The sequence below is a fragment of the Musca domestica genome, unplaced genomic scaffold (genome assembly GCF_030504385.1).
Source record: "Musca domestica strain aabys unplaced genomic scaffold, Musca_domestica.polishedcontigs.V.1.1 5, whole genome shotgun sequence".
In the NCBI taxonomy this organism is placed as follows: Eukaryota; Metazoa; Arthropoda; class Insecta; order Diptera; family Muscidae; genus Musca; species Musca domestica.
In genome coordinates, this window is record NW_026712346.1 from 13,625,141 (window position 1) to 13,650,507 (window position 25,367).

General features: G+C 33.9%; 2 protein-coding genes and 1 long non-coding RNA gene across 9 annotated transcripts in view; 2 read left to right on the top strand and 1 right to left on the bottom strand.

Annotated features, from left to right (window-relative positions):
• The window catches only part of LOC101899114 (protein WBSCR14 homolog), a 79,597-nt gene that overhangs the window by 4,954 nt on the left and 49,276 nt on the right, over positions 1–25,367 (bottom strand). For all 7 annotated transcript variants that reach the window (XM_059128187.1, XM_020035254.2, XM_059128184.1 and 4 more), the window contains exons 6-8: positions 2,075–2,207; positions 1,923–2,009; positions 63–567 (exon numbers count right to left, since the gene is read on the bottom strand). In XM_059128187.1, the coding sequence (XP_058984170.1) occupies positions 63–567; positions 1,923–2,009; positions 2,075–2,207 (725 nt within the window). The remainder of the gene's footprint in view (positions 1–62; positions 568–1,922; positions 2,010–2,074; positions 2,208–25,367) is intronic.
• LOC131804950 (gustatory and pheromone receptor 39a) overlaps positions 6,608–25,367 on the top strand; it is a 39,102-nt gene continuing 20,342 nt past the window's right edge. Inside the window, exon 1 of the mRNA XM_059128189.1 lies at positions 6,608–7,727. Coding sequence (XP_058984172.1) covers positions 6,840–7,727 — 888 coding nt within the window. The 5' untranslated portion in view covers positions 6,608–6,839. The remainder of the gene's footprint in view (positions 7,728–25,367) is intronic.
• Positions 23,654–24,338, top strand: LOC109611880 (uncharacterized). Its single transcript, XR_002194158.2, has 2 exons — positions 23,654–23,920; positions 23,973–24,338. It is a non-coding gene; the product is annotated as an uncharacterized LOC109611880 (long non-coding RNA).

The following is a 25,367-nucleotide window of genomic DNA, read 5'->3' on the forward strand; positions in this document are numbered from 1 at the left end:
ATTAGTTGAAATGGACAAATAGTTCAAATTTATTTCCTCCATTTAATTTTCTTCACACTTACCTGAACGGCCGTTGGGAATTTTTCGATATACGTCCTTTTTTCACGGGAAAATCATTGCTGTTGCTATTGCTTTGTCGCCCTCCTATTATATTACTGCTGTTACCAATCACATTACTGTTCTCTACCAATCCTAGAGAATTTGTAGCTCCACTAGGTCCACCTGAATTATCATAGGCGTCAATTTGCTGCTGTTGATGTGTTTGGGCATTTCCCTGTGACATCATTATGTTGCCGGAATTTTGCGTGCTGCCCATAATGGCGTATTCTGTATTCAAGGTCTGTAAAGCACCTTGATCTGTTCGATTGTCCGACGAGGCAATCATTTGAACATTGTTGTTGGCGGCACTACGCGTCGCAAACTGTTGCTCGAGATCGGTGTAACCTAAGGCATTCATCGGTGTATTCAATTCCATCATATTGGCATCCTCGTTTACATTTGCCATGCTGCTAACAACGTTGGACGCGGACACATCCATCATATTGCTTGACTCCATATGTTCAGTTCCTATAATTTATAATAAGTTTTTGCAACAAATCTAAATAAGTGCAAATCTTGACAATTACCCATAATAGATGAAAAGTTATAATCAACACTTTTGATCATGTCATCGGAACCCTCTTCCGGCACCGGAGGTAATCGTGAATTTAACCCATTAGTGGACGAAGTTCCCTGAGCACTATCTTTAAGCGATTTACACCAATTACAAATAAAAATGGTCTAGTTAATTTGTTTTAAAAATAATTTATTCAAAAAAGCTTATGGTTTTGGAGTTATGGACCGTCCCTTATAAGGGACGCTGCGCATTGGGTACACTTGGCTTATGATATTCCTTAAAGCAATTTTTAGGGTGGAGACCTTTGTCACACTTCTTACAAGTAAAGTTAGACTTTTTGCCGCATAATCCACAGCGTTTATCTGTTTTTGAATATTCAATAATGTGGTTTCTGCCATCATATCTTGTATCTGCAGTGACATTGCTATTGCGCAAACCTCTTGATGCTGGGGTACCATACGATTCCAGATATGATGTTGCAATTTAGAAGAGTTGAACATGCCGCATCATTGGGATGTAACTTCTTCATTAACAACCATGCATTCACTACTGACCATCAAGAAAATATGCAAATATGGGCCACCACCATCAGTATCTTCATCAGTATCTGCACCATCTATTGGTGGGATCGCGTAAATTTCAATGTCGTGCAACTCATTATCGCCAATAACATCCAATTCAGTCAGTATTTCAGAAACTGTAAGTCTGCACATATAAGATTCATTACTCAATCAGTGGATTACAATTGTACTACGGGCGCAGTGTCCCTCTTAGGGGACGTTGCATTCATAGTCACTTTATGCACGTGTCACAACAATTTATTTTATTTTTTGGGCATAAACTAGTATATTACACTAACTTACAAATAACAATACAAACACAATCATAAATATTCACAGAATCATAACTTTATTGAAATTTTATTTGCCCAGCTCGAGATTTTTGTTTTTTCACAAATTGGTTTTCCATATTTTGCACAAAATACAACACACAACTCGCAAGAAATTAAATTAATGGGATAGAACATAATTCGTTGGAGTGTCAGTAACGGCATAGCCTACTTGTTTACAAAAAAAGCGAGTATTGGAAAGTGCTACAGTGCAAAATGTGAGAGTCCCTTATAAGGGACACTGCCCACTAATGGGTTAATAATTCTATGTTGAAAACAAAAAATTTATACCAAGAGTATAGAAATGTTAAGTGTCGTCATCGATATCTTTATTGGCAAATAACACAATCGCTTTCAATCGCCGACAAAAATATTTTTTTTTTTTGACGAATAAAATAAGACAGTACTCTGACATACCTGTAAAAGTTAAATCTATGTCATCTAAATTCGGTTGTAACGGTCCTAAACTGGGTTGTATAAAATCAGCGTTGCCAGCTTCTCGCGCTAGAGGTGTGAAATGAAATGACACTCAGTTATTGTCCATTGACATTAAGAGATATAAAACTTACCAATTTCTCTTGAATCTGGAAAGGGAAAAGGAGCATTTATTGCCGAAAACAAAGTATCGCTGGTCCAATCATCAGATATCAAAAAACTTTTATCATTCAGGTACGTCCATTCTAGGAAGTCGAATTCACTTTTCTAGGAGGAGGTTAATAAGACAGATTTAAACTTAAGATTTCTTGTTGGAGTTTGGGCAACAAAATACATTTGTCTTTGGCAGTGATCAGGAATAAAAACTAGAAAGGTACCAGTTAAGTACTCTTTATTGGGAATACGTACATACTTGAATGTTCTCATCCTGTTTGTAACTCATTGAAACAACCAATCGAGACCCTATATTGTATATTTTTAATCACTAATCACACGAACTTAGAGGACAAAAACTTTGCTCACTTTGCTATCTAATTTTTGGCATTTTAAATGAAAATAGATATTGGAAATTGTTTTGGTAATTAGGGTTCCCAGTGAGTACGTTTACTCTGTACAAAAAATGTCGAACTCAGCCCATATTTTTCTCACGTTTTTTTCCACCTTTTCGTGTAGCCTACCTCCTGATTTCAGCCACATAATGATGATGATTTTAGCCACATAATTGTTCGAAATTTGGTATTTGAAGTTCCCAATGTATACTAACCTCTCAAAGTGGAAAATAGTATATAACAAATTTTCATAACTACCAACATCATACAGTTCAAAAGAAATCTTAATTTCAAATTTCAGGATTCCAACTCTACCGGTCCACCCAAAATTTAAATTGTACCAAATGCAATACCATTTAGCAAATCCTAAATAAGCCGGTCCGCTTTGCTGGTCCTTTTTCTGTGGGGGTTCTAAGGGGGGTCACTATTCTTTCGTTATTCAATTCATTGTTAATACTAAAGCCTCCAAGGCTAATTAATAGTTTTTATAAGGTACTAGCTGAACCCGGTGCGCTTCGCTACCCCTTTTGATTTTATATGCATTCAAAATTTTATTTACGAATATATGTTGGATAAAGAAAAACAAATTTAAAAATTAAAAAAAAAAATATTGCACTAATTTAATGCGTTAATAAACAAAATCATTACAAAAGCAGTAACATGACATGCATACACGAAGGGTTTGTCCTTTGGATTTATTTATTTCATAGCAAATACCAAGCGTGCAGGAAACTGCAATTTTTTTAAGTAGAGTGGCATTTCTATTGCAAGTAGTGAATTCGAGATAGCAACATACTTCGCCGTAATAAGCGTATTTCAATTAAATTGTTGTGTTGTTTTTTAGTGTTAGCCTAAGGCGTTGTGGGTCAATGGTTCTTATTAAAATCATATCCCAATCTGATCCGATTTAAATATAATTTAAAAAAAATTACTTTTACACCAAACTCCGCTACACCTTTCATATTTAATTGAAATTGGTGCGTCAAATATGTGAAATCGGCCGAGAATATATATATGGGAGCTATATCCAAATCTTAACTAATTTCCAATTAATTTATCACATTTATTATTATAACAAAATTCCGCCACACATTCTGAATTTCATTGGAATCGGTCATATATATCGTGTTTGGTGCATAATATGTATGAAATCGGCCGAAATATATATGTTAGCTATATCCAAACCTCAACTGATTTCAATATAATTGTGCAATTTTTGCTGGTGCCAGATTTTGTCTCTCTCGCTTTGGGTGCACCAAATATGTGAAATCGGCTGAGTATATATATGGAGCTATAATCACATCTGAGCGTATTTGAATATAATTTGTCAAATGTGCATCAAATATGTGAAATCGGCGGATAATATATATGAGAGCTATATCCAAATCTGAACCGATTTTAATATAATTTGACTAATTTATTTTCTAATCAAAATCCCGTTACATATTCCAAAATTCTTGGAAATCGAACATACATATCGTGTATGGTGCATAAAATACTTGAAATCGGTCGAAAATATATATGAGAGCTATATCCAAATCTGAACCGATTTTAATATAATTTGACAAATGTATATTTGTTTTAATTTCCGCTACACATTTCAAATTTCATTGAAATTAGAGATACATAGCGTGTTTGGTGCATCAAATACATGAAATCGGTCGAAAATATATATGGGAGCTATATCCAAATCTGAACCGATTTCAATATAATTTGAAAAATTCATTTTTGCTCCCGATTCCGTTACTTATTTTAAATTTCATTAAATTTGGACATACATATCTTGTTTGGTCCACCAATCACATGAAATCGGCCGAAAATGTATATGGGAGCTATATCCAAATCTGAACCGATTTCAATATAATTTGGGTAATAAATTTTTTTAGATAAAATCTATCACACGTTTCAAATTTCATTGAAATTGGGGAGACATAGCGTGTTTGGTGCATCAAATGCTTGAAATCGGCCGAAAATATATATGGGAGCTATATCCAAATCTGAACCGATTTCAATATAATTTGAAAAATTCATTTTTGCTCCCGATTCCGTTACTTATTTTAAATTTCATTAAATTTGGACATACATATCTTGTTTGGTCCACCAATCACATGAAATCGGCCGAAAATGTATATGGGAGCTATATCCAAATCTGAACCGATTTCAATATAATTTGACAAATTTATTGTCGGATCAAATCCCGTCACATATTCCAAATTTCATTGGAATCGAACATTCATATTGTGTTTGAGGCATCAAATGAACGAAATCGGTCGAAAATATATATGGGAGCTATATCCAAATCTGAACCGATTACAATATAATTTAGCAAACTTATTTTTGTTCCAAATTCCGTTACACATTCCAAATTTGGAGACTGTATCTTTAACCGATCAATAGATATGTGCATATAAAATCTAAATTTTTGGGAGGTACCTCCGATTCTGATGCTATATCTCCAGTTCCAAGTGGAAATTCAAAAATTTATATAGCCTATGTTACTTTCAGGCGATGTTGCAGTATATATGGAAATTTTCAGAAAAATCTATTCAGCAGTTTTCGAGTCCATAAATTACAAACAAACAAACAAACAAACAAACAAACAAACGTACAAACATTTTCCTCTTTTATAGATATAGATATATATATATATATATATATATATATATATATATATATATATATATATATATATATATATATATATGGTCTTTTGTCGATACAGAAAGTAACATTTGATGTAGATTAAACCTGCATTACCAGCACTATTTGTTATAACCCTTATATAGAAGATGTCCGTGAAGATAAATTTTAAAATATAAAAGCAAAGACAAGGGGATAATTGAAAATATTTTTTTTTAATATTATAGGTTTTTACCATTTTTTGGATAAATCAACGTATTTTTAATAAGTATTAAGATAATAACAATTCTCCTACATTAATTTAACAGGAAAATGACACAATTTCCCGACGAGGACGAATAACCAGAGTGGTGTTGGCGGTAGGGAAACTGCATGGAATTTCATAGGGTTCAAGATTTTGAAAAACAAAACGCTCAAATAAAGCGATATATATATATATATATATATATATATATATATATATATATATATATATATATATATATATATATATATATATATATATATATATATATATATATATATATATATATATATATATATATATATATATATATATATATATATATATATATATATATATATATATATATATATATATATATATATATATATATATATATATATATATACATATATATATATATACTAGTTATCAATTCTTTGTATTGTAGCATGTCTGTGCTACTTTTTCCAATCAAATGCGCTGTAATTTTAAATTCGTATCGTTTAGAAAGCAAGCTGCAAAGTGTCTAGTTCTGTCCACCTCATGATTGATGATAGAGAGCACAGTTAAACTTAACTCCTCTATTATGACCATAACCATGAGATTTTGCCATCAGTTTATCATCTCTCAAATTGGTCTTTTGGCGACACATAAAGTAACATTTGATGTAGATTAAACCTGCATTACCAGCACTATATATATATATATATATATATATATGTGTATATATATATATATATATATGTGTATATATATATATATATATATATATATATATATATATATATATATATATATATATACACATATATATAGATATATATATATATATATATATATACACATATATATATATATATATATATATATATATATATATATATATATATATATATATATATATATATATATATATATATATATATATATATATATATATATATATACATATATATATATATAAATATATATACATATATATATATATATATATATATATATATATATATATATATATATATATATATACATATATATATATAAATATATATACATATATATATATATATATATATATATATATATGTATATATATACATATATATATATATTCAATAAATTATTTGTATAAATATTTGTATCTCCAATGTTGCCACATCACTGTATAATGAGGTTAAATTGGACTAGTTAATAGCCGCTTGGATTAGTTAATAAAAATTAAATCACTTTTTTCAGAGCCATTACATTGTTCAAAAATCCTGTCGATTAAAATCTCTGTGTGTCGACACAATCGTACCCAAACCACACACTTTCCTTTCAAGTTCCTTTCAAGTTCCTCTACACATTTCGATGAACGCCTTTCGATAACGTAAATAAATTACTTCCAGAACATACATTCCTTCACTTCGGCGATTGTTTGAAGATTGATTACGAGACATCGAAGTGTTAGTGAGTTTTTATTATTCGTGATACCTTAATGGAAAAATGTCGGAAGAATTCGAAGTATTTTACAAGTTGTTGAGACTTTCGGGTTTAACGGCAGTACCTTTTGATGGTTCAAAGTCATGTGAGAAAGTTAGAAACTGTTTAATTTACTACTTCTTCCCTATGGGTATCCAGCTGACGCTAGTCAGTTCGGTTGTGCTGGCGTATCTTATTCGAGAATCGCTTTTACTGGCTGACTTTATGGCTACTGAATACTATTACAACTATATACTTGTGGAGTCCACGTTTGTTACAAATATTATTCTCAGATTCTGGTTGATTTCTAATCAAAACATAAACCTACAAATATTGGAGCTGTGCAAAAGATGGATCACGAGCCATTGCCATGCGACAGTGCATTCAAAGAAAATGTTGGCTGCTTTCTTTGTAGCTGCATTGGTTTATTTTGCAAATCTGCTTGTGTTATTTTATGAGTTGTGGTTCAATGGTGTTATATCTGTAAAACTGTGCCTATTTTGGACACTATTCACATATTGCTACGTAACAACGGTTCTCATCTTGTGCCTATGGTGTGCTATTGTAATAGCAATTTCGAATGTTTTTAAATCGATTGCCAAACAGCTAGAAGACATACTATTGCATGCTGATGTTATGTTCCCTGACACAGACATTGTCCTCTTACAAGCATTAGTGCATACGATAGGTGAGATCATCCAAGTAGTGTCGAAGGACGTGAGCAAAGTTCATGGAATATCGTTGCTGCTATGCATGGTTGTGACAATCAATGAATCGATATGGAATTTCTTTCAAATGATGGCACCCAACTTGGCATCTAACCATCTGATTGAGTTTTTAATGTCAATGTGGATGTTGCCCATTTTAATATTATTGGCGATTGGATTACCGAATAACAATGTACAAGAAGAGGTAATTCTTTATTATTTCTCTTCTACATATCAGTATGGTTTTAAGTATGTCTCTCTCCTGGTGGTGTGATAATATCATTCAACAGAGCGATAATATCATTCATAATCTTCTGGCAGATAATTCAAAGTTTATACTTTTTATAGCTTTCGTTATACACTCCTGCCTACACTTAAAGCTCTAAACGAGTTTTACAAGCAGTTGTGCGTTGATATGTGTGTGCAGTAGCAATCAGTTTTTGACGTCGACTCATTCAATAAATGACAAATTAGAAGAGTGCTCGGCAAGAGTAGAAACTTCTCGATTTCAAGCATATCTTACTCCCACTCGAAAATAAGCAAAACAAAGCTATTATTCAAATGATAACGGAAAATAGAGTATTCTCGATTTAATTTACCTAATCGGAGGAGTACTCTCGCTCGAATTCAGGCAAGCATTTCAATTCTCTGCTATCAATAAATATCGTTTTGTCTGCATAATAATTTTTCATTTTAAAAGTTTGTAGCAGCCCTTTTATATAGTTATTGGAGGTATAATTCAGCATCATAAATAACATGAATGTATCTTTATTTGAATCAATTATTGTACTTTAGCATAAAACACTTGGTTTATTATTATTTACCTAATCTCAGTATGCTTTAGTAACAATATCTTTCTGTCAATTATGTATTCTCAATTTTCAATCAGTTCAATAAACGAATTCATTTATAAAAGGTTATGGTCCTAAGCAACGTTTGAAAAAAATCATTGTGAAAAAATATATACATATTTTTTCATATTGAAATTTTGTGACTTTTTGAATTAAAACAAAATGTCTTTTCCGTCGGCTATATTGCGTAGAAGCGAAAAAATTGACGTTTGGAAAAGGCAAGCGCAATCATATATTGTTATTAAAGGATGCTGAATGGCCTATGTTCATGATGCTACTGATGCCGATTTGAATGCGAGAGCTTTTTCCGAGATACCATTGATGGTTGAACCGGCAACTTGGGGCACATTGGAATTGCAACTACCGCAAAAGATGCTTGGAGTGCGTTGTAGAATGCATATGAATATACAGACTTCACTAGAAAAGTTGCAATTCTTGATCATAAAATTACAGCACTATGGATCAATTCGAAAATATGTCAATGAAATTGTAATAGTTGCTCTGTGTATATATATATATATATATATATATATATATATATATATATATATATATATATATATATATATATATATATATATATATAGAACTTAGTGAGCGACATCTATTGAACCACTTTTTTCCAAGATAACAGATGAGACAACTTTTTAGTTCATACCTTTTTTGTCTATGGCATAACTTTAAAATATTGCCTTACAATACTAGTAGTTAAGTTCTAGACAAAGTAATAGTTTAACATATGCCAAGCTGCCTTATAGAAATCATGTTGCATCTTTCTATTCTGATCGAGCTGCAGACTAATAAAGTTGGTAAAACGGACAAACCCCTCTTTTATTTTGGGAAATTTAAGATAAAAATATAAAATTGAATATTCGCTAAGACTTTGCTACAAGGCTACATAAGTAAGGCTACATAAGTAAGCAAACCTGAGGATGAATACTGCTCGTATGGACTTTTTCTGTGCCAGAATTTAATAATACAAATAATATTATTAAAAAAATCAATCGTAATCGTAAAACAATCGTAAGGGAAGGAGTTCCCACATTTGGAGGGGGAATCTTATAAGTTTAGACAAACGATTGGAAGTAGTTTTCCATGCTGTCCTCGACTCACGTTATTGTGTTTTTGAGAAGATGATGAAGGCCAGAAAAATACTTTGTACATACTTTTGAGTGCGGTTGAGGCGCTGGGAAAAACTAGCAATAAACAACCAATATTCAAAAATTACATATTTCCCAGCCGCCATAAAGTGCCACATGTGAACAATTCGGTGATCTTGTGCGCTGACGCATACGATAATGTGTCAGATAAGAAAGGTTATGACCCACACGCACAGATATCATTGCGCTCAGTAGATGCACAAGACCACTAGAATGATGTGACAAGCAGCCCTGCAATGTTCTCCATTCAATATTAGAATAGATAAGAATAATTGTGTGGCTGCGATTAGGATAAGTTAGATTAGTTTCAGTAGCACTTAAGAAACAATTTTTTTAAATAAAATCAGAATTGAATCAACAGCCAAACCATTCGGTTGGTTTTCTTTTCTCATCTAAACATTGATCCTTCAAGCCGGATCGAAAATTGAATCTACAACCAAGCGAAGCGGTCGTATTCTTTTCTCGCCCTTTTACAGTGGATTACATTAAAACGTCAAAAGGAAATATTCGCTATTGGCCAAATTTTCCATTCTCCTTTTCACGTTTGCCCGATCTTTGCTCAATAAATCCATATGACTATTTTAAAGTACAATTTATTACGTAGATATAGTTATATAAGAACTTATTCCATAAATAGATCTCGTTATGTCGAAAAGATTAAAAAAAATATTGCGGACAGATAAGGTTATCCGAATTTTAGACGGGAAGTATAAAAACCGTTTAGTCAACCGATTTGAATAAACCGATTATTCTTATGTAGTGTATCATATTGAGGCTGGTGGGATTGTCAATCATATGAAGTTAATTAAATATTTCCGACCCTAGACCCTGGATCACATGCGATTAAAGCCACTAATCTAGTGGCTCTCTCTAATAGAGAAAAATGTTTGACCATTGACCACTCTTTTGAATTATAGCATGTGCTAGGTTTTAGTTCCTCCACTAATCGACCTCATTTTGAGTGCTATTATTTGTATCTATGGTGTAAGAGTTTTACATTTACTTTCAGCAGAAGTGGTTAAGACTACTGTTTTGTTGTGTAGCCAAGGGAAAAATATTTTGTTTTCTGATTAATGTGTGGGTGTGTTTGTAACAGCAAACGAGTTTTGATGTTGCTGTGTAACTAAACTAAACGATTTTGAACGAATTTTGCACCCACTGAAAAACGAGGAAAATATCCTCACTCATATTCTAGCGGTATCGAAATTATTCTTGCTCGGAGGAGGCCTGGTCTAAGGGAGTTTCGTTTTTCCTCTATCAGCTCTAGTTTGCAAGATTTCACGTATCTGTACAATATTTTTAGGTTTGAGTAATGAGATGTTTTAAACATTAAAAATAACATTTTAGAAACGATTCGTTAACTCAAAGACTACACATTTAGAAATGTTCAATTTCTATGTATTTCAACGTATTTCGGCTTCATTTCACCTGTAGATAAAGGCTCGTTGCATGCCACCTACAGATAATGCAAATTCTTCTTGTATTTGACAACAATCTTGGTGAGTGGAGTAAGTAATACTTCCAATTCCTCATCTTCTGGACTGATTAACCCGTTGCTTGACTTCTGCAAATGAAAACACCACTACTGATTTGCACAATTTCTTTTTTCCACAATTTTTGTTCCAATAAACAGAGAATATTGAAAATAATTTTTACTGAGAAAATGTCCAAGTATATTAGTATATATTCGTTTTTTTTTTTTTTTTTAATTAGGCCAATTATTAGGCCACTGGGGGTTGAGATAGTCGCGATCAGTGCACAAATGATTTTATTTCATTAAGATTTTAAAAATGTTTACAAGCAAATATTCTAAGTTATATTTCCATCAAATTGTGAGCAGCAATCCCAAAAATGAATTTGCCGAAAAATGTCCATTTCACCAACTGAAGTTGATGCCATCTCAGTTTTCAGTTGCTATTTGTGATGACATTTTGAAAAGAAGCAACGGCACTTTACAATAGCTATCAGGACCCGTTTTATTTATACATCAATGTCTATCGGCAATAAAAAAATGTATTGAAAAAATTTTCAGTCCCTTCAAGATTATTCAACATCCATCAAAAAGATTTTCAAGATATCATCCCAGGATAAATGAAAATATTGAATGAGGTTTTATATCAGCAATTCAAAACTCTTTTGATATACTCGTAAGCTTATTAATATTTTAGAATCTCACTCGAAATCTACTAGCACATGTCTGAAAAAAAAACAATGTTATTTTTGATATTAAAATTTGAACAAATATCAATTTTCTTGGCTCGTCAACTCATTCCCAAAGCTGAACGAGTTTTAGATCTCATCAGTAATTAATTAGAATTCCCTTTAAGGGAAAGCAACAACGCTGAGCAGCAACTTGGTTTGGCAGTTGCTTTCTTACAATCGGTCGCCGACGATGACAGACAAATACATTTGTGTTTTTTACAAATTGCTGAAATACTCCGGTCTAATGGCTGTGCAGTTCGATGCGGACAACCTTTGCTATTTCATTAGAGGAAGTGTCGGATACTATGTTTTCCACACAGGCATTCAGTTGGCTCTGGTCGCTTCGTTTGTGGCCACCTACCTGAACCGAAGATACATTTTGGTCGGTGATTTCGTTGACACCGAACACTACTACAACTACCTGTCGATGCAGACGACATTTTTGTCCCACACCGTGCTTCGATTGTGGCTAATTTGCAACCAACACAACAATCTTCGGTTGCTGGAGTCATGTCGGAAGAAGTGGTGGAATGGAATGGATGATTCAACTGTAGATGGGGGTACATTCGATGACTACACCAGGAATCTGCTGATGGCATTCGCTGTATCTGCAGTCATATATTTTGTTAATCTCATAATAATGCTGTCACTAAACAGTGATGGCCTCAATGGGTCATCCCTGTTAATATGGACAGGCTTTACCTATTGTTGGCTGACCATCACATTGATTTTATATGTCTACATCTTCATCGTGATAACAATATCAAGAGTCCTGAAGTCGATGGCACATAGGTGTGAGATGATGATGCTGCATCGAACGATCGATTTCAACAATTGCACCGATTTGCGACATCTTCAGTATTTGTTCAATTTGTACGACGATATAACCTATGCCGTCTGGCAGGATGTCAATTGTGTATATGGAATTGCGATCCTGTTCAGTACTATCACACTAATCAATGAATCGATATGGGATGTTTATGAATTGGCCATGTCGAATTCGGAAACGAATTATTTCAACCAGCTACAAACGACAATGTGGATGGTACCGATTTGTATATTTTTGATTGTGGGACTTTGGAATAGCAATGTGCCCGAAGAAGTAAGTGCAAGTATTTTCATTTCACCAATATCATTTGTTCGTAGAGACATTGAAAGATAACCAGACATATTCTTTTCAAAATTTCAAATGTATTTCCAAGCCAAGTGACTTTAAAATGTTTGATGCTCTGTATTTTGGAGTTATTGTTGCACAAGTATGTGACGTATGGATGAGAATGGTGGGTGTTAGTCTTAGTTTTGCCAGATTGTAAGAATGTTAGGTGGTAAGATGAGGGAAGTCCGCTTCACTATGAAGCACGGATTGAAGATTTGAGGTAGTTCCATTTTTTGACAGTGAAATCAGACGGCAAAGAGACTTCAAAAGTCTTTACAAGTGTTGGTACCGATATAGGGTGGCGGTACCAAAACTAGAAACTACATAGACGATTTCCTGCTATAGTGGTTGTCATATGTATTGTGAGAGTTTCAAATAAAGCGTTTTTTTTTAGCATAGGCTTATTTCGTGAATGGTAATACTTAGCCCATGTTGCGGTTGGAAGACAGCTCCGTATGTAAAATCTTTGCAATAGGGGGCACAGAATATCCACTTGCGCGTAACATTGAAAAGCCGATGCACTTAAGGTGAGTTACTGTTTGGAGCGTATTTTGGTCCAGAGAAAGAGGAAACAGGTCGGCGTTACGTTCCACACAGCCGAAACTACATTCGATTTTCAAAAAAATCTGGCTAAAATCACGCTAAATAGGGATAAAGAGTACAGCATTTTTGCCACTGGATATGAGATAGAACTCATTACAAACACGATATACCGAATTTTAAAGGATTCCGCTAAAAAATGTGGCTAAAATCATCAGAATTCCGAAATGTAGATGTAGAACCCATTACGCATCCTAAGTACCGAATTTTAAATAGTTTTCTTAGAAAATGTGGCATAATTCGAATAAAATACCAAATTTAGGGGGTACTGCCATACGGGTGCTATAGAAAACTGTGCAACGACATGACCCATTTACAAGCTTATCCAACATACTGATAAAATGTTCAAATCTGCAAAATGTTAGTCATCTAAGCAATTCGTTCAAAAGATAACGTGACTACAAAATATAGATGGATCTCGCTTGGTCTACTTAGAATCATAAGCAGATCGTGAGCATTTCGATAGGTCAGGCTTTGCTATACACTGCCAGTGTAGTCTTCGAGTATTGGCGTCCGGCTGTAGATAAATACTCTGACATTTCAACATGTCAGCAGACACCTGCTTTTGGACGCAGAAGACCATCTATAAGAGAAGACGATGATGCATCCCGTTCGAATCCAGCCTAAATGCCTCCTCTCGTTGCAATACCTGCTTCGGCGTTTCCGCAAGAGTAACTCAAACAATTTTATTTTCAATAGAACTCCCCATCCAGGCTTGTCAGAATAGAGAAGAAACCAGTATTTATACTGAGGCAGTTACCGATATCACAATTCCATTTCATTTGAAGAACTTTGACAGCCGAGAAATTGTTGGCCGAGCTCCAGTTACAATGGTCACTTCGTATTGGTTGCGAATTGATGAAAATGTGCAGACCATCTAACATGCGGTGCAGGCCCGTATGTTATGCTGCTCCAGCTCAATTGGCCTCCATTCCTTATTCTAGTCAAAAATAATTTTGAACATCGATTTAGAGCCAAATAACATGACTCACAAGAAACCTTGCAAAAAAATCTAAAATGAGGAAGTCAGTACTTTCACGTAAGGAGGAGCCAAATGGTGAGATTACAGTTCATTCGATTAAAACCAAATGTGCAAAATTGCAAGACCGTGCCTAAACTACTGTGTTCTTTTGGGATTCAGTATTTTAGGAGAAATAGCGTTACACATTGTGTTTAGCATATAAATACTTTAGGTCTTTAATTAACATTTTCTGGTATTTCAAACGGGATAGACCAATGGTGGATACATATTGTGCGATACATGATGACATTGACAAATTTATAAAAAAAAAATAAATTATGAAATTAAAAAAAAAATGAACAAAAGTTTTTCGAATTCGAGTCTACTGATTATGGCTTGAATGCACAAAACTCTTGTGACGCCGTTCGATGGAAGATAAAATAACACCTTCCTGTGTTTATACATTATTTAGATCACCGATCGTCGACAAATAAAGTATAGACTAAAGAGCCTTTAGCCCTCCCGACAGATACCACAATGGTTGATCATTCGGACAATAAAGTCACTCAGTGCTAGTCAAGTCTCTGGACTTCGAAAACAACTTGTTCATGTTTCTGATAGTTAAGTTGTATATTTTTATATTTATATTTGTAAATGTAAGCAAAGTCATTGCCCTGGGGCCACCTCCCAATTACGTAGGTGTACGCGCCACCCCATATTCCGAACTACGGGGGGTTACTAGGCTAGGGAAACCTGTTACAGTTAGACTTTAGCAACACACAGGAAATAAAATATAACAGATAGGAGTAGAGTAGGGTATCTGGCAACTAAAGATGTGAAATAGTGTGGTTAGTAACATGCAAATGTTCGGTCAATGATATCTTATTATATAATATGTTGTAGATATCGCGAAAAACCTCATAGGATTATATGATTCATAATTCGATTTAGCCAAGGAAAGTTTAAGTGGTTACAAACATTTATAATAAATAAACCTCTTAATATATAAGTTCTCTTTTGCCAGTGTCGGAAAATCAATTAGTTTTAGGCAATTTTCATATGGTGGAAGTGTTTCATATACATCCTATCCTAATCCTCTGAGAGCGAATTAAAGGTATTGGGTTTGTACTGATTCCAATTTAGTAGAATATGTTTTTTAAAAACGACTCTACAATACGCAATTGTATTCTAGAGTGGACCGAACCAGGCTAATAAATAAATGCTTAGCCACATAGGGATCGTCAAATTCTTTAGACCATCGTTTTATAAAACACAGCAATTATTTACAAATGAATCAATATGTAAATTAAAACGCAATTTGTTGTCTAAAATTACGCCAAGATCGTCGAATGAAGCTACATGGTCCAATATGTAAGAGCCATTGAAGCAAGCACTATTAAAAGGCTGTGTTCTAAAAAAAGACAATTTCTTAAAATTCTTAAGATTAAGCGCCATATTTTTAGCACTGCACAAATTTAGAAGGAAGTAGATATCATGTTACAAGTTAAGGGACCTAATGTGAGAGTCCATATTACAAAACAGTTTGACGTCATCAGCAAATAATAGGATTTTAGAGTAACGTATAAGCGTTTGAAGGTCATTTAGATACAGTACAAATAGTAGTGGACCTAAGTGGCTATACCGAGGGACGCCAGAGTACACTGTTATGCGTTTTGAAAGAAACTCTTTATTGAAAGAAACTCTCTGTGTAGGTCCTGGCAAATATGATGATATCCATGATAAGCATAATGTTGCAAAGTCCATTTTGTCATGTTACATAATAATAACGTATGATCTACTTCGTCAAAAGCCCCAGTATATATGATATTAGCTTGGCATTTTATTGAAAAGTCCATATAAGTTCTAATAGATTGGTTACGGTTGACTTACCCTTTACAAAACCATGTTGGTAAGGGGATATTATAGATGAAACAAAGTGGGTTAATCTATGAGAGACTAAAATTTCTAGCAATTTCGGTATTGCACTTAATTTTGCAATACCTCCATAATTTTTGATGACACACCTATTATATGCTTTATGCAAAGGAATTAAAAAGGAGACCGCCATATTTAAGGAAAATAACCAGATGTCAAATAATCATTAAATGTAGTGGTTAGGGGTGAGTAAAGTTCTCATGCCATGATATTAAAATGTAAATTGGTTCTTCATCAGGACCAGAGGATTTACAACTTTTTAACTATAGTAGACCATTTAAGACCTCCTTCTCAGAGACAATAATTTAATACTAATATTATGAGCGTGATTGCCATAATAATTGGATAAAGGCTTAGAATACGTATTTTGGAAAAAAAAAATCTGTAAACAAATTTTATATTTCAAGGATGTCCCCTATTTCATGCTACTAGGAAATTCGGGAACATCTTGATTTTACAAATTTACGTGTTGATTTTACAAATTTTTTTTAGGATTCTTCTGAAGGTTATTTTTCATTTTTCTTGAATAATTTGAATAAGACTTTACGTTTTCAATATTAATGAAAAGCGGTATCACATTATTTGATTTTTTTTTAAATAATCTACTTTTTGTGTTACGCGAACGCCTTAGATGTGGAGTAAGACAAACTGGTTCCGAATCTAATTTACTTCACGTCTGCAAATAAATAATAATAAATCATATAATATTCGATATTTTGTATTTTGAGAGAATTGAGTGAATAGACTTAAGCTCTCTCATAGCACGAACGACATCTATTGAAGCACTTTCTTCGAAGACAACAATGGACAACTTTTTGGTCTATACCTTTATTTGTCTATGGTCCAATGACATAAACTGTAAAGATTGGAGAAAATGCATATGACCATTTAATGCTTCGACCAGGCAATAGATGGCCGATCAGATGACAAAAATGCATAAGGAACATTACAGAAATATATTATTCTGAAATCGCGAAGAACCGCGGAAAACCGCGGAGAAAAGCAAAGATATACCTGGTCTGAAAAATGTATTCCAAGACCCTATATAAATATCAGATCTGTTAGGTGAGCTCAGAAGCAACCCTAATATTACAGTGACCTGTGATTAAGCCTACGACAAATTTAAGGTCAGAGTTCGTCATGGAAGCCAGCTATGGAGATCTTCTTTCGGAGATCGGCGGCTAAATTTTCTTGGATGCATTACCGGCCTTTACATTTAGCCAGTTATGTTGAAATCTCCCAGAGTAATATTTGTGTATGGCCTGGAAGAAGAGACACAAGGATGGCTTCACCGAGCTCCAAATTTCTAGATCAGTAAACTCGGAGCCACGTCTGTCTTGCCAATTTTTCTGCTGATTCTTTGCCAGAGATTTTCCCATGGCCAAGAACCCAAGAATGTTTGATAAACGACTTGACTTTTTCCAGAGGAATTCTGCTCTCCAGAACTGCTATAGAGTTGATGGGGGTAAAATTTAGCGTTTTCACGGCCGCCTGACTATCGACATATATAGTCACCGGTTCGTTCAGTTCAACTGTTCTATTCATCAGCAATTCTACGGAATGCGCTGAATTGAGTTTGAATGAGTTCCGAATATTCCGGCTTTTGCAGGAATCATCAGCGCCCCTTTCACGTTCTATTTTAGAACCATCGGTATAGATAGCTATACCGCTAAAAGGTGGAGTGTTCCGGATCCAAATGTACCTGCCAGGTATGTGGATGTCCAGTGATCCAAAGAAAGCTCTGTTAAATTATAATATAATGCTATGTCATGATGTGGAGGTATAATGTATTTTTCTACTGCCAACGCCACCTGTTTTATCAAAGCAACAATATAATGTCCCATCTTTATTTATTATATGTGTGGTGTGGCCAGCTAGGCCGTATTTCCTTTTTTTTAACTAAATCAAATATACATACACCTTACATTGTATTTCTATGCCATAGCGTGCCTTTATGTGCCTTTTTATGTAATCAGAAGGAGTGGGAGAACAGGAGAAGGACAATTAATTAAAATGTTTATCCCACACCAGTCTTTCGTTTTTTTACAAATTACTCTATGGCGTTGACTGTCGCACTTTTTGGATAATTAAAACATGGCCTGTTTGCCGCTGATATAACTCGTTACTACGCTTAGTTCTTGACGACATGTTCGGCGATTTGGACTTGAAATCCTTCATTGGGACTTTAAACGTATTGGGATTGCTTAGCTGCTGTTTCACTAATCCGGACAGCGGTTCTCACATCCAAAGAACGTTGGCCCACAAAGTCCGATCGTTTTTTGCCATGGCACTCATGCAGACGACCTGTGGATTGTTGTTCCTCTACTGGCTACTATTTCCCGAACAATTCGACTTCGAGTCATACAATTCAACGGGAAACATTTATGTGACGCTGAACTACGTGTCGGGCAGTGCTGTGATTTCCGTTATTTATTTGTATTTTTTTATTTGTCAAACGTGTTTGCTGCAAACGATTGAATCGGTTCTAAGCTACCAACAGACGTTTTTACAGTTCCACTGCAAGGGATGGAATTTGCGCCATTGGTTCGGGGTGTATATCTTGTTGGCCATTACGAATTTCGTGAACAATTACAGAGTGTTTTCCAAAATTAAGGTGGGACATGTAGCCGGACCATGTTATCAATTTATGAACAATCTAATATTTCTACTTTTCGGCATTATCCTCTTGACGTACGTGTCCGTGATAAAAATTGTCGAATCTTGCATGCAACATATCAATGACGACATCTGTAGAATGATGTCGGCGGAGAAAGAAAGTCATGGCGAAAGTTTTGACTTGATAGAATTAATGGCGAAACGCAAGAAATTAATAGACCTTTGTGAACGGGAGTTGGGTGAACGATTTGGCCCCGTATTTTTAGTGATTGTCACATTTATGGTGTTTTCGGCACCCTCGGGACCGTTCTATTTCATTTCGATAATAACGAGTATGCGTTTCGACAGCATTTGGGTTTTGGCGGTGGGTGCAGCCGGAACAATGTACTGGATTTTACCATGGCTGGTGATATTTGTTGCTGTCATGTCTTGCGCGTTCGACGACCAGGTAAATAAGCATAAAAGTCAGAACCGAACATTTACCAACTTTAATGTTGATGCCAATATCTCTTAGAGTTTCGGTGAAAAACATTAACCAAAATTTTAATATTTAATTTTAGACAATACAAATAATGAAAAATTGAATTTTCATTCTCCTTTCAATGAATGCTTTTCGAATTTTGTTCAGCTCTTATGTAAAGCATTGATGCATAGGAAAATAAAGAGTCTACTGCTCTTGAATGTTTCCATATATTCTATGTGACTAAAACGAGCACAAATAATTGCATAAATAACAATGAGGGCAGGAGAACGAACGTAAGAGACAGTAACGTTAGGACCTGTTCTTTTTTTTTTTTTTTTTTTTGTAAAAAAGTTACTTTTAACTCGAAACGTTCGCATTGAAACGCATTCGTTTTAACCATGGCCCAATTATAAGGTCGACAAGTAAGCCCAGCTGATACCTACATTTTCTGTCAGCATATTTTGAATTCGCCTGACAACTACAATAGACGTTAAAATTATATTCCATTTATTCTAAAAATGACCGGAACATTTTCTAAACATAATTATTTGAATTTAAATGCCAATTTTGAGTCCTAAGCAACGAAAGATACTCAAAGAAGAAATCTCAATTCTCTACCCCTTTGTCTCGCTATACCAGCAGCTTGTTGAAAAGAAATTGTTTGCTGAACAGAATGTTTCTCACAAACATCTTTCAAATCCCCCTATCTGAATAACATTGTCATCTTGACCATATTAATGATTATCATGTTTACATGACTAACCAGCAATTCCTATTCTTGACCCTTGTGATTTCAGCGGCAGTCTATTCTCTACATCATGTGGGTTTTTCTTTATCATGGCAAATTACACAACTTTGATGAATACTACTCTCCCTGGTGGGGAGCTCCATCTCCTCTACTCAAGATAATGCCTATTAAATTGTCACATATGTATATGGATTTGGATTACGATTTTTGTAATCGTTGGTGGTTTCATCGGCGATCTATACGATGTTATAAAAAATTCGTTTTACGGGAACTTAAATATATTGTTAACTGATGCACTCGATGTGTAACTCCAGAAGCGGTGGTTCGGGAGGCATGTAATATGTACTGCCGCCCTCAAACTTTCGTGAGATCATTAAATCTTTCAATGATTGAAATGCCAACTATTACTAAATCTTTATAAAACTTTGTCTTTTAATATGGCGCTTTGCATTCTTGAAATCAATACACGAGTGCTTTAAATTTGCAAATGAACGCGGCGTGCGTAACCAGAGACATGTTTGAAATCTTTACAATTACACGGTCTCAGAATCTCAAGGGCATACGCATACTGATGCCAATATTTTCATCAGCTGCTTTCAAAACAATGAGATAAAAATGATGCTTGCGGAAGTTTCAAGTTCTGGGGGGTACAAGATTCCACAGGAAACAATTATAACCGCGAATTTATGGCATGTAGTATTTCACACAAAATGTTTATTGTCAATATTGACAAAACAGGAATTCGCTGAATTATTTTTATGTCCAGGCGAATATATATTTTATTTGCCCCAATAACAAATTTTGAATATATATATAGTTGAAGAGTTGTATTTTTGGGGAATTCGCCTTCTGGACGACCTTATAATTGGGCCAGGGTTCTAACCATGGTAGAACTCATGATACAATAAGGAGGTAGAACAGCTTCGTAAAAGTACAGAAATACACCCCTGAGGCTATGCCCGCTTTCTGTCAGAATTATTGAATAGTAGATACAACAGGTGGCTCTACTTTTTTTTTAAATATTTTTCATTATTTTGAATATTGATTAAAAAACGCGAAAGATGAATGAAATGCCTGGATTTTCTTTCGAAAAAAATTATCTAAATTGATCAATCTTCCAATTCTATGGCAAAAATGGTAATTATCTTTAATGTGCGCCCTGAAATGTACGTTTCTTCCAATCACTGATTTTAAACATATTTTGTTTTTGTTTTTCAAAAAAAAAAAAAAAAAAAAAAAAAAAAAAAAAAAAAAAAAAAAATACACACACAAAATTGGCAGAAGTCGGACACACTTAGAAAAGAATTGCAATCAGCTGTTAGCCCTACCTTACCTCTTTATTGTACCATGGTAGAACTAAGAAGGTAAAGTCATATGTTTATAATTTCTTTTCAAATTTATACACTTGACAACATCTCATTGTCAAAATCTATATTCATAAATCCACTGTATACTCAGAAAATATAAGATGGGAACTGTTTTGTATGCATTGAAATTTGACAATGTAAATTACAGGAAATGCAGACCTGGGAATGCTAATTTGAAATGAGCACCAGCCCGACAGACGGACGGATCGACTTCAAATGTCCTGAAACAAATTTCGTCGAAAGAGACCTACGGTCGTAAGCCATTTTGGCCTTATCAATTTATACATACCCTCTGTGGCCAGATGTCTGATGGTATAATAACTATACAATTTCAGTTGTATTAGTATTTTAATGTGCTATTGGCAGCTTTTTTGTTTAAAAGCATGCTACTCTCAACCCAACATATCGATATTAACCCGCGAACAAAGTCTAACACCTGCCATACCTTACAAAACATCTGATGTTTACTTGGCACTTGCCACCAATTCTAAGATTTAGAACATCCATTATGTGATTATGTGATGTTTTTGTCCACTCTTTCTGGTACCTTTCACAAAAAGGACCGAAAATGATTGCTATGAGAGCTATACTTTGAACGTTTCGAGATGAATAAAAAAACCACTACTTGGAGCAGAAGCTTTGTAAATTTCCACAGCTTGAGAGCGGTCTCTTGTCTCTTTTAAAGTTCCACGGAAAGTTCGTCGGAAAGTAATTTACTGCTGCTTGCCCTTACCGCGTTCGCTTAAATGTGAGTTCGTGCCAAACATTTCAGCTCACAAAAACACAAATTGTGCTTCTAAACATTACATTTTTGAAGTTTCAATAAACCCATGGTAGAAATACCAGGTAGCAACATCGGCGAAAATTACAACAAAGTAACTTTTGTAGGAACTTGATGTGTCAAAATTGTGGCACAAGAATTTGAGACAAATTGTTTCCCCCAAATCAGAACAATGGTAGAAATACCAGGTAACAATATAGGCGAAAATTACAACAAAGCAAATTTTGTCGGAACTTGATATGTCGAAATTGTAAGCAAGGCGAATTGACTTGACATATAAAATTTGAGATATAAAATTTCGAAGCATTGAATTATTTTGTTGTGTTTTTATTTACATTTAAAAATATATATTTTGCAAGGAAATTGTGTGAAAGCAAACAAAAAGTCGAAGACTCGAAATAAGACAAGAAACCAAGAAACAACCACCAAATTGAGGATAATTTACAAAGGCTGCTGATCCAAACCGTGGATTTCTAAAAAAGGATAGATTCCTTCAATCGGCTCTTAAATCGTGGATATTTGAAGAACATTCCGGGTCTCAGTCGTGGCTATATCTCGAAAGCATATTTGCGCATCTCAAATAGTGGATTTGTTGATTTATTTCAGACCTAAAAATTATTATTTTTGAAATTAGACCGATTGTTTATCTTGAAGTCCCAAAGGAATCGTCCACGAATAAAAGTCCAAGTTTTAAGAAAAAAAGTTCAGTCGGAGCTTTGACAGAAATATATCCTCAGAATTTGGCCACTTATTTATCTTTACTTTATTTCAAGGACGCATCATAAAGATTAAATAATTTCAAATTTTCACTAAATCTAGTATTAATACTTTGAAGAGAACGGGGAATAATATCAAATTTTAAGAGAATAGTGATTATAAAATATTTTGTAGGATAGGTACCAGATCTATTGTTCAAATAAGATCTGATGAATTTTAATATGAAAGAACATAGACTATTGTCTGGGTGATTCATTTACCCTTTGAGGGATAGGGAAGAAATCTAAGATTTGGTGGATAGTAGCAAATAGAAATATGTATGTACTAGATGTGTAAGTTAAGGAAGGTATTGATCTTTCCTTGTTCTACAAAGGTATTGGTCTTTGCTTGTGCTCGCTTACAAACCATACAATACCTCATATTTGGTTTGTTTTTTAACTTTTTTCCACATTTTCAATTTTAATAATTGTTCAGGTTTCTTTCTCACTTTATGTATCTGTAGGGCGAATTCATATTACAACAATTTGATTGACATATCAAGTTGCCAACAGATGGCCTGATAGGGCTACCTTGTAATTCTACCATGATCAGAACATTTATTTTTGAAACATTGAAGAATAGTTTTTATTTTTATTGAAATTTCAAGTTTGCAAGGAAATTTTGTGTTGCTGTGAATTGTACTGTTTTGCCCGGTCCCCGATTTAACAGAACTCGATAAAAGCAAAAATAGCATATAAAATGCGTTAAATGTCCCGTGGAATGGAAATCTTAGTTGAAACAATTTCGATAAGAATTCGGATAACTGAAAATATAAGGAAGGAACCATCAACCCATCAAAAATGTCAGTATTAAGCGGTAAATTTGTATGATCTTTTTCTATCACAAAATTGTAGATGTCCTGGATTCTTTAATATTTTGGGGTCTCAAATCGTTGATTTTGACACAGTTTCACTGATTTTAAAGAACATTGCCGAACCCAAATTAAATGAAATTACTTATTTCAAAAAAAAAAACAAACAATCTTAACTGATTGTTTCTACCTCAAATTGTTTTAATAAAAGATGATACATTCGCCTATTAAATTTTCCAATTTTTTTACCGGAGAACACAATCATTGGAGCTTAATTTTGGGCTTAAATTATGAAAAGAACTTGATCATAAAAGTGGCATTATTATTCCTTTTTTGTAAAACGAGTGAAAATATGTTTACCCTTATCCTATGTCCATTTATTTAAATATATTGTGTGATTATGAGTATATGTGACTTGGATTATGAGTATAATAAATGTTGGTCGGTGGTCCCAGTTCTTATGTAAGTGGAAGTATTCCGTTGCGCCAAGTTAAAAGAAACATCGGTTAGTAATCCTACATTTCCATTACTAGAAGGAGTGGACCGATTTGGTCCGCTTTCTCATCTAACCTAAAGCTGATTCAATTATTAGGATATGTAAAGTTTGAGCGAACATCGCTAGACGGACTTCAAATGTCTGAAACGGATTACGTCCAAAGAGACCTAGGCTATTTCAAATGTGCGACTTTCAACAAATCTAATTTTTTATTTTAAAACTCCTTAATTAGAAAAGTGTTTTGTATTGATATCCTTTTGTTTTTGTAGTAAACAAAGAAAACGCAAGAAAAAAGACAAGAGATTTCCTTTCAATTTGGTTTGTAGATGGGCAATGTCGGCTCATCATATGCAAAATGTGTCTATTGTTTTAAACCCACGTCTGTGTGGACGAAATGCTTTTCAAATATATTGTGCAATTCCAGTACTTACCAATAAAGTGTATGATATTTCTCTTTATTGTATTCCGTGAGAACAATTGCATGTTATCATTGTTTTAAAAGATGACCGCTGTTAAAGCTTGAACTAGGTTTTATAATTGCAACAGGGAGCATTTTCCCTAAAAACGCAATCAGCATACATATCTCGAAAAGTTTGGGTGTCCACATAAACAAATTTGTTGCCGTGATCAGGACCACAATGATACCCCAACTACATTCGCCAGCTTTCAAGCAATGAAGTAAATGCAATGCAAGGTCCATATGTTTGCATATATTGAATTCAGCAAAAAAAAAAAAAAAAAAAAAAAAAAAAAAAAACAATGGATAAAGCTGTATCGAGGACCTTTAAGGCTACATGCGATATGGTAAATGTGTCACAAACATTTACAAGATTGGTCTAAAACAAAGTTGTTTCTTTTTTTAACATTATGTACAAAATGTATACTTAATATAAATATTGTCAAAATTGACAAAGAATAAATTCGCTGCTATGTCAAGGTGAA